A 10,808-nucleotide genomic window follows, 5' to 3' on the forward strand; every position below is an offset into this window, starting at 1 on the left:
AAACCACATCTCTTTTACACATAATTATGTCCATTTTGATCTCCAGTGTTGTTCAAATACAACTTACGTTGCGACTTCAATCGCGCGCAGGCATGTTCTATTGGAATTCGAGCATGGCTTTGTTTTTAAAGAGAAAGAAGATCGTCATATTAGAATGAGCCTTATAAATATAACAGGTTATGTACGATTGTCTACCCTTTCTACTTTATGCACGGAAAACGCCTTATATATAAAATATTTTATAAAAAGATTTTGTGAGGGGTTAATTTCATTAAAATAGAGGCAGGGATAAACTAAAATGTAATAAGTACTCCCGAAATAAAACTGCGTCGTTTAATCGGAAAGGGGAGTCAAAAAGGAGGTTCTAATATGACGTGCTTCTTCCGCTTTGTAAACAACACCGTGATAAAATTCTCGATATATCTATACTTAGCGCAGACTCAGAGATATACATAATAATGGCTGTTATAATATACCTCCCACGTAAATCCACACGTATCGTAACCCATTTGCAAACGCTATGCCGATTTTGTTGTGTTAAAAATTGCAATTGAAAAAAAGACTACAGAACCTTTATTCTTATTCTGATGCATAACAAATAGAATTTATGCATTAGAACTCGGAGAAATATACAAAATCAAAATCAAATAAAATTCCACGAAAGTCCATAAATGCTTTTGGCGCATTAAAGTCATTTCAATACATGACGTCATACAAATGAAAACGTTAAAGCTGTAGGTTTTTCCGTTACGTTAGCCATCGAAATTCGGAAAATATTGCATTAAAATTGAGTTTTGAGGTAGGTGTTGTTTTATTTTCTGTTCTATTGCAATATTTGCACATCTACTGAATTCAGCAAGTCAATATGGCGGCTCCTTAGTTACGAAATGTCAAATGTGGATTTGACGGTAGCTTACGAGAGAAAAATGTAAATTAGAAATAGCAAACGTTGAGGTTGAGAATTATTGGAATAAAACAATTTTTATTCTAGTGGTTATTTAAGCAATAATTCATGCAACCTATAGATTTATTGGAAAATTTTTAGCTTTATCTAACGGAGGTAAAAAAAATAACAGCCACACACACGGCATACCCACCCTCGCTTCAGTTTTTAAATCACCGTTTTTGTCCTATTAGAATCGAAATAATTCATGGAAGCCATAGATTTGTTGGAAATTTACACATGGCCTGGGCCGTGATATTCGTTAATTTTATCCCTCGCTAACGCTCATGATAAAATTCGAATATCACGGACAAGGCCATGTGTAAATTAAGAAATAATTCATGAAAGCCATAGATTTGTTGGAAATTTACACATGGCCTGGGCCGTGATATTCGAATTTTATCCTGAGCGTTAGCGAGGGATAAAATTAACGAATATCACGGCCAAGGCCATGTGTAAATTTCCAACAAATCTATGGCTTCCATGAATTATTTCGATTCTAATAGGACAAATACGGTCATTAAAAAACTGAAGCGAGGGTGGGTATGCCGTGTGTGTGGCTGTTCTTTTTTACTCCTTGTTAGATAAAGCTAAAACATTCTAATAAATCTGTAGCTTGCATGAATTATTTCGTAAACAACCGCTAGAAAAAATGTGCTTAATTCTTTTAATTCTCAAACCCAACATTTGCCATTTTTAATTTACATGTTTTTCTCGTAAGCTACCGTTAAATCCAAAATTGACATTTCGTAACTAAGGAGCCGCCATATTGACTTGCTGAAATCAGTAAATATGCGAATAATGCAATAAAATAGAAAATAAAACAACACCTACCTCAAAAATCCATTTTAATGTAATATTAAACGAATTTCGATGGTTCACGTAACGGAAAAACCTTCAGCTTTAGCGTTTTCATTTGTATGACGTCATGTTTTGAAATGACTTAAATGCGCTAAAAGCATTAACGGACTTTCGCGGAATTTTATTTTATTTTGATTTTGTAGATTTCTCCGAGCTCTTGCGAATTAATTCTTTTTGTTATGCATCCGAATAAAAATAAAAGTTCTGTAGTCTTTTTTCAATTGCAATTTTTAAAACAATAAAATAGGCATAGTGTTTGCAAATAGGTTCCAATACATGTGGATTTACGAGGGGGTATATTGTAACATCCATTATTATGTATATCTCTGAGTCTGCGCTAAGTATAGATATATCGAGAATTTTATCACGGTGTTGTTTACAAAGCGAAAGAAGCACGTCATATTAGAATTTCAAACAAATCTATGGCTTCCATGAATTATTTCTTAAATTTGATATACTAGCACTGTTTAGAGAATACAACATTTTGAACAATATATTTCGCATCTGTATTACGGTTTTTTTTTTTTATTAATTGTGGTCTCCTTCGTTTACCTAATTGCACTGAGTCCTGTCATTCGTATTTCACATTTTTTTCTCGATACAAATACAATTGTGTAACTAAACAGATAGAACATATGCACGGGCTAGTCGAGAATAATACAAATCTGTTGAGTGGAGAAAATTGTATTCAATATGTGGCAATGAAGGAATTTTGATCATTTGTTATATAACTCGAAAAATTAAGATGAATAAATTACTACTAGTGGACAAAGTAATTTAAAATAAAATTTACAGGCACATATTCTGATATACGAATTAAGTTAATTGTACTGAAACCGACAAACATTTCAATGATGCTCAGGGCAAAAATATGTGATGACAAAAACGATAGAAACTGCGAATAGCTAATAAAATCTTTAAGGACAAATTTAAACTTATTGTCACACCAAGTCAAGAAACTTAAAAAATGTATAAAGAAATGTGTTCCTTTATTTCAAACGACTTAAAAAAAACAAAATTACAACATTAAATTCAAATCAATCCGTATGTTCATACCAATATAAAAGTACTAAGCAACTGGATAAGTGGGTCGTTTTGACTGATTTGCATTTTAAGCAAGACGTTTGTTAGTTGAACACAGTTGACATGCAAAAGTTTAGTTTAAATAGAAACAAAGATATGCGGTATGATTCCCAATGATACAACTATCCACCAAATAATGTGGATGTAACTATAGATCACCGTACGTTTTTTTATGTACAAAACCAAGAGCGAATAGTGAGCTATAAAAGATTCCGACTTGACAAAATGCAAAATAATCCAAACAATCAAACCTATTTTTGATATACCAATGAAGGAATAACAAATAAGAAGGACAGAAACCAGAGACCTGAAAAGATCTTTCCGCCAGTTTACATTCAAATTAAGATGTAATGTAAACGATTTCCAAACAAGAGAGCTCAAGTGCATTTTGATTATAACTGAAAAATCAAAATATCTAACCAGAATTTGATGCAAATTGGTTGTTGTGTAGAATTCATAAATGCCCTATTTCCCATTTTTGATAATTTTTAATGCATACAGGGTAATTACAAAAAATGCGTGCATGAAACTCACATGTACAAGCGGATAACGTTTATATTAATTATTCTAATTTAAATGTACAATTAAGAACAATTAATTTGGGTTAATTTATTATTATACACCATGTCCTTCTTCAAACGTGTGTTGAAGTGTTAGTTCAATTTCTTCCAATTCTTTAATCTCTTTTTTATAATGTCGCAATACATTTTTAAAACATTTTAATTTCTGTAATGTTTCTGCATTGAAACATGGTTCTTCCTGTTCTGATCTCTCCAAACGACATTTTATGTAGCTAACACAAGCTCTGCGATTAGAAATTTTTAAATGTGTTTTTACGTTTTTGACTCCATCTTCAAAATTTGGAAGCAAATCTTGAAAACATTTTTCGGCCTGAAGAAAATCACCGATGGCAAAATAAAGATCTCCGATAGAGTATACAAGACCATGTTTACTTCGATTAGGTATTATCATGTTTTCAATACTTTTTCTAGCCTCTAAACGCATCTCCTCAGTATCTTCAACTTTTAGTAGTGATATATAACATTTAATGATCATCTTGGCATATAAAGTTTTCGCATGACAATCTTTAATGCCCAAAACCTTCAAAACACCAAATTCCAAGTAGTCGGTTTCTTCATTAAATCTCTCTTTACAAGTACCTATGACACCTTTTAAGGTAATTGCTTCCACTGTTTTCCACTTACAAAAAAAGATAAAAACGGCCTGCATTTCGCTTCTTTCTGTCAACCAGGAATAAAGACGATTTAATTTCACACGTTCCCTATATTGATTGCATGTGCAATGATCGATGGATTCTTCAGAATGCTCTTGGTTGTCGTTCAAGTAAGTCATTTTTGAAAGTTTGCTTGAAATTGCCAAATAAGGAAAGAATGCCGTACCTAACGACCAATCAATGTCGTCTGGTTGATAAAATAATCTTCTCCCAAAGGTGTGAAGAATGGAGATAAGTAAACCGAACAAAAATTCACTTCCTAGCATCTCTTCCTGAACTGCGTATCCTTTTGTAAATAGTTCATTTTATTCGTCTTGCACGAGGTGAGTTGCTTTCTCTAATTGGTGATTTTCTAGAACGCTTTCAAGGATTTCTACGTCGTTTGCATTTCTATGTTTATTCAACACATAGTCCTTACTAACTTTCTGAAGTACTACCAGGTATTTATGTATAAACGTATTTGCAGCTATAAATAGTTCTGTAGCTTTTTGTTCAAACGGAGCAGTTAATTCATCAAATGACAGCTTCATTAAATCAACCAAATCAGCATGAAACTTTTTATCATTTACGCCAAGAAGTTCGAGCATATCGCTTTTAGCCTCATCAAAATATAAATTTGCCTCATTAAACATTTCACTAAAGCTGAAAGTATATCCAATGAGGTCCTTTATATATATGATATGTATTTTACTTTCTAATTGAAAAGAGCTTGTGTCTACCGTCGAAAACAAATCCGTTGCATCTTTTTCACATGTTTTATTTTTTTTCAAATGGCTTATCACGGAGCGTGCATGTGGCAAAAGTAAATTGTGACGACGGAGATCTAAACAATTTTTATTATCTTTATCCATCAACAGATAAAAAGCTCTTATTAATTTTCTCAAGATTTTTTCATTTGTTAAATGATTAATGCCTTGCTTGTCGATGGTCATGTATATCTGTAAAGCTAATCTAACAACATCATGAGTGCTGATGTTTCGCTGCTCTGTGATTTTTTCGGATGAGCTAAATGAAGAATTTCTTTCCTCTATTGAGCCAAATGAACAATTTTTTATTTCATACAACAGATCATTTATGGAAAAGAATGAAACCTCGGAATCAAACTTTGTAAACAGTTCAACTGGTATAGTTTCTACTTCAAGAAACTGTAGTGAAAGTAACATTTCAAAGATATGTTCTTTATCCTCTCTTTTATATTTCTCATGCATATTCTCGACTAAGCTGATTAATGAATGAATAAGAGTCTTATCTGAAATTTGATCCTTCACAATCATGCTTTCTTCAAATTCAAGTAGATCGGCGGGACGATTTAATTGTTTTACCAGATCTTTCACGGTCAGTTCAGTTCCTTCCATGTACGTTCGTGCAATTTGTAAGCCCATCGGATTGAAGCTAAATTTTCTAGCAAGCTCGGCATAATGTTTCATGTCAGTTTCTTGACAATCGTTTCCGTTATTGAGAAATTCCACTGATTCATTTTCGGAAAACCCTCTGATTTCTATAACTTTTGAATCTTTATTTGTATCTAATGATAGAGATGTAGTAACTATTATCTTAATATTTTTCACTCTTTTACATGTTTTAATAAAGTTGCTTACTATATGTTTGGCTTTTTGTTTTACATCATCTAAAAACAAGATGTGATTTTGATGAGCTTTGGTCCCTAACTGTTTTGCTATTACATCAATAACCCTAGATACTGCGTCTTCCTTTGATTCTTCTTTTCGAAGTTCAAAATGTTCATTATCTTGTAAATTATTGCATAGTTCATGTAGAGATATTGCAAACATCGACACATCCGTGCATCTTAACTTGTACACAATACCTGTATGTTCTACTTTCCTTGCATTAAAGCAGTACCGAAGTGCAAGCTCAGATTTACCAGTTCCAATCAAACCTAAAACATAAATCATATTGGGCATGCAAAAATACAAAGTTTTGATGAGCAAACTATGATGCAAGAAATCAGTTAATTGACAAGAATGATATTTCTAAAAATGAATATGACATTTCTGGCAAAATTCTCACAGAAAACATAAAAATTAAACTTCACTAAAATTTTAATTTAAAAAAACAAATAGAGCCTAATGTTGTATGTAAGAAGCATTAGTTGTCCGTAATGTTTCATGCAAAATTGACTGTAGATAATTATCTTATTATTTTTGGTCCTTTTTGGTAATATAGCTCTTCAACAGTTTCGTTTCTTATATATTCTTGGCTCTCACATATCCAGCTTTAAGCGTTCCTGATGAAGGTAAATCCAGAAAAGTGCTTGGATGTAAAATAAAATGGTGGTTTAAATCATATTGTCCCTTTTCGAAAAATCCGAATGCACAAAATAAATTCTGATTAAAAAGTAGTGACGTCATATATATTTTTATGCAAACGGCACATTTTAATAAATAGTGATATATGTTGATGTTTACTAGATTAGAGCTCATCATCTACCAGTTGAAAATGTTTTCGAAATGATCATTTGTTGCATCAGATTAATTTTGGAATCTTATAAGTGATAAGTTTTTGTTAAAAAAAAATCGATATAAGAAAATTAAACATTGAGGCATATTCTTTTAAACATCTGTTATGGCAAAAAAACTAATTTAATCCTCGTCTTTTTAATTTCACAAATATAAACGCAAGAAGTTGAAAATACATGTAATACATATATTGATAAAAAAAAGTCTTAAACTCTTGATCAATTTCAAAGGTGAAGTCAGTTATTATAAAGGCTTATACGATGCATTTTTATAAAGGTTTTGATGAATATGAAATTAGGTAAAAACTAAAAAGGTAAAACAAAACTATTATTTTCTTATAGTTTTATTAGGAATTGAACTTATTTGCTGTACCTTGTTTAGACTTAAAACCTATGTCTTATGTTTAATTTCTAAAACTTATTTCGATATCTATAATAATAATGTCCAATGAAAAAAATTTTTTGCGTTATACAAATTTCGAGTACGATTATCATACTCATACTCATTCTCAATTTTATCATAATTCTATGAATCAAAATACTAATACTGGATTTGGTGTTTCGAGCTCAAATTTGAGTACTCTGAGTAGTGAGTGAAATTTTATGACCAAGAACACTAATTTCTGCTATTTCATAGGTTTATAAATGTCGGGATTTTGAAAATCATGTTACAAACATGGTCTTGTCATACCTTCTGCGCTAGTGGTAGTTTGCTTTAAAATGGACATACACATAAACAAGAGCCAACGACTTATCTTCTTGTTTGATAGTCCGAGTAAGAAAGTCTAATAATCATGAAACCCCCATTCTAGCATTTTTTCCAAAATATCAGGAGTCTTTGGAGAAATCTTATTTAATCAAAACTCACCTTTTAAAATGACTATTTGTTTGATCTCCATACAATCCTGTAGCTTCTTCATATTCGTTTCTGTATTTATTGGGTTTTCACTTAAATGCCACTCTTCAATGTTACTACATTCTGAAATATATTTGATTTGTTGTTGTTATTGGTTTTGGTAGGCGGCTTACTTATGAAGTAATTGCGCCTTAAATTCATATAACATAATTATTATGTATATACGCTCAGTCCTTAATTTATTTTTAGTATTACATTTTGGCGAGTAATCATATGAAACTGTGACGAACATGGTTGACTGTGTTATAATAAAGTATTTATATGGAGAAAAAAACCACAGAAATAAAGGTAATAGGAAAATGAAAAAAGCATAAAAATAAACCGATAGTTCCTAATGAAATATGAATTATTAACTGATAGGGATCATAAAATTGTTTAGAAATTTCATCTGGTTGTTCACCTTTGTGTCGTATGGGATATACTTATAAAAATATAGTATATTAAGAAACACAAAACAAGACATGTGCTAGTTGAATGCTACCAATGTATATTTGATTTCAAATGTATGTCTTTAAATTGTTGTGACTGAGGTTCCTTTATGGTGCTTCTTGATCAAAGAGCTCATCGGAAGCACAAAATTATTAAGTGTTTTCGTCTTAAATTCGAATCGTGTATATATCTAAGTTGTTCACTGCTTTATTAAATTACATATATAGCTATATTATTTTAGTCGTGTTTTATTGATTGATGCAATGAACGTGCCTTACAGGACAACAAGCTATACCTAGAGGATGAATATGATTTGGATGATTTAAGATAAATGGGGAAAAAATTCAATAAGAAAATTAGCGGTTTTGGATGTGTCTACGACATGTGTTTACTCCATGTTAAAATCTTTAGTCGTAGTCTTTACTGTATATGACGTGCGGCACTTTAAATTAACACAACCAATATGGATAATGGCCTGACTTTCGGTATTATAGAATGAATAGTTCGTACACATCCCTTAACCCCATGGACGTACTAGACTGCTCTATAGATAGAGGTGCTGGTCGCTCAAACTACAATTCTACCAGAGATCATTTATCAAAGGTGTCATAACTAACAGGGTTGATAAGAGCTATTAATAGCCCTAATTATTTCAAATCACGAAAAACTTTTACAAATACCAGTTTTATAATTTAGCGTCATCTACATAAGACCTATTTATTAATTTCTCAAAATAGTGTTACGGTTAAATTATGTTTTCTATGTAGCAACATTCCAGCAACGCCTGCATACGGAGTATGTATCTCCAAGTTGATACAATATTCCAGAGCTTGTGTTTTCTATCATGATTTCCTTGTTTGAGGGTTGCTGCTTACAATGAACATTCTAAAGCAAGAGTTTCAAGAAGTAAGGTTGAAATCAGCCCTTCGTAAATTTTACGGACGCCATCACGACTTGGTTGACCGTTATGGATATCTGTTTCACAGATGGCGACGAATTGTTCCAATTGTCATAACTACAAGCCCGTCCCCTGTCGCCCTAATGTGACCTACCTCATAAGACATATCACCGGGTTTGTACTTACATGAGTATCACGGCGGGTGCAACATGTAGAACCGGATCTGTTTACCCTTCCGGATTACTTGAAATCGCCCCAAGTTTTTAGTGGTGTTTGTGTTGCTCTGTCTTTGGTTTTTTATGTTATGTTTTGTGTAATGTTGTTTATCCGTTTATCTTTTTCTTTTTTAGTTATGGAGTTGTTCATTTTGGATTTATGAGTTTGAATGTCACTGTGGTATCCTTCGCCTCTCCTTCCAAATGTCAAGAAATCAAGAATCTTGATTATTTCAGTTTCTGCATATATTTTGTTTGAATAAGAGTGGGATTTTTCAAAGTAAGATTTGTCCCTCCCTTATATCAGATATGTGAATATATGTTGGCTGTTCTGAGTATCATAAATCACTATGAAGGTTAAGCAAGGTTATTGCTGTCATAAATACTTTAACCCTATGTTGTATAGTATTGTTAACTGCGAGGAAAAACTTAGGCAAATTATTTGACCCTTGAACTTACACAAAGATGAATTTAATCATGCAAAACTTTTCACAACACCTCCAAAACAATATATATATGGACATTCGTTTTTCGTGTTACATGTACATGTATCACGATTTTGCGCTCTCTAAAAATATACTTTTAATCTATCAAATATGATTACTGTCTATATAAATAACAGCCACGTACTTTATTATGGGTTGGGGGAGTACTCTATCTTATCCTGATTCTCAGTTTAAAAACATGTTTTGCCATTCAAAAGAAAATTGTTCTGAATAATTCGTTAAAAATTGATGAAATATTAATCTCCTTCCCCGCAATAAAAACGTCATGAAAAAATTCGAAAACAAAACCATTGCATACTTCTTTCATAAACTAAGTTTGGTACAATAAATGACTTACAAAGTGACTTATATTTTTAGTTCACCACTTTCGGGCAGTAACAATTCATTTGTGTCTTGCTTCATGCAGTTACAGTACTATTCATTATTGTACCTGGATAATGATTTGAGCTGCGTCGGATAGAAATCGACCTTATGCAAATGAATTCGAATACATCTGTAAACCTATTTCGGGTTGAAAAAATCTCCACGGAAAGCCTGTAACTGTTTGGACATTGAGTTGTCATAAGAACCCTACAAAGCAGTTCAAAATTCATCTTTTATTTCGTATTTGAATGTTATATAATCAATCATAGTCTTACACATGTACATGTCAACGTGCACTTGCATAAGGTCGATTTCTATCCGACGCAGCTCATTTCTAATGATTACATCAAGATTAATTAGTGAGTTTTATTTCACATTACAAATAAGTCGTAAGGCGTATACAAACCTGAACACACCAGTAAAAAACATCTCACTTTAGTGTGGTCGGTAAAATAAGATGCAATTCCTGCAAATCTTCCAGAAAATAATATTACGGTATATAAGTCAAACAATACACATTTTTCTCTACGCACTTCTAACGTTTGCTTCATCTGAACTTTACCGTTATCATTTGATGGTTCTATAGACAGATTCAAGTTTTTGAATCTCAGTTTTTCACATTCTTTTACCATTCCTTGTGTACCTAATCTCTCGATAGCCTATGAAAATTAAAATTAACATCAATTTATAAAAAATAATCCGTTACCTTTTGCCGAAGTTAAATACATACGTACGGTTATTCACAGTAACACTTTGTAATTTTAGAGTACTAGTAATATAAATCAATCACATCATTTAGACCACTCGTTGCCGTTGGAACAATATTATGTTAAACTGGTGACAGTTATCCAGTGTTTTTTATAATGCCCTCATGTATCGCCTAA

At 32.0% G+C, this 10,808-nt stretch overlaps 1 protein-coding gene across 1 annotated transcript; it reads right to left on the reverse strand.

Moving 5' to 3' along the window:
• Nucleotides 1–3,394: 3,394 nt before the first annotated feature.
• Nucleotides 3,395–10,577, reverse strand: LOC127726695 (uncharacterized). The gene is made up of 3 exons (XM_052234147.1): nucleotides 10,487–10,577; nucleotides 7,466–7,576; nucleotides 3,395–6,018 (listed from the first exon to the last, which is right to left on the reverse strand). The coding sequence occupies exons 1-3, from the start codon at nucleotides 10,554–10,556 to the stop codon at nucleotides 4,427–4,429; spliced, it is 1,773 nt and encodes a 590-aa protein (XP_052090107.1). The 5' UTR covers nucleotides 10,557–10,577; the 3' UTR covers nucleotides 3,395–4,426.
• Between the last annotated feature and the right edge of the window lie 231 nt (nucleotides 10,578–10,808).

Source organism: Mytilus californianus, unplaced genomic scaffold, assembly GCF_021869535.1.
Source record: "Mytilus californianus isolate M0D057914Y unplaced genomic scaffold, xbMytCali1.0.p SCAF_18, whole genome shotgun sequence".
Lineage (NCBI taxonomy): Eukaryota > Metazoa > Mollusca > Bivalvia > Mytilida > Mytilidae > Mytilus > Mytilus californianus.

Excerpts from the sequence above, each read along its gene's own strand:
- LOC127726695 (XM_052234147.1), bottom strand. The coding sequence starts at position 10,556 with ATGGTAAAAGAATGTGAAAAACTGAGATTCAAAAACTTGAATCTGTCT. Across the intron at positions 7,577-10,486 it reads AGAACCATCAAATGATAACG|AATGTAGTAACATTGAAGAG; the intron begins GTAAAGTTCAGA and ends AATATATTTCAG. Across the intron at positions 6,019-7,465 it reads ACAAATAGTCATTTTAAAAG|GTTTGATTGGAACTGGTAAA; the intron begins GTGAGTTTTGAT and ends TTTATGTTTTAG.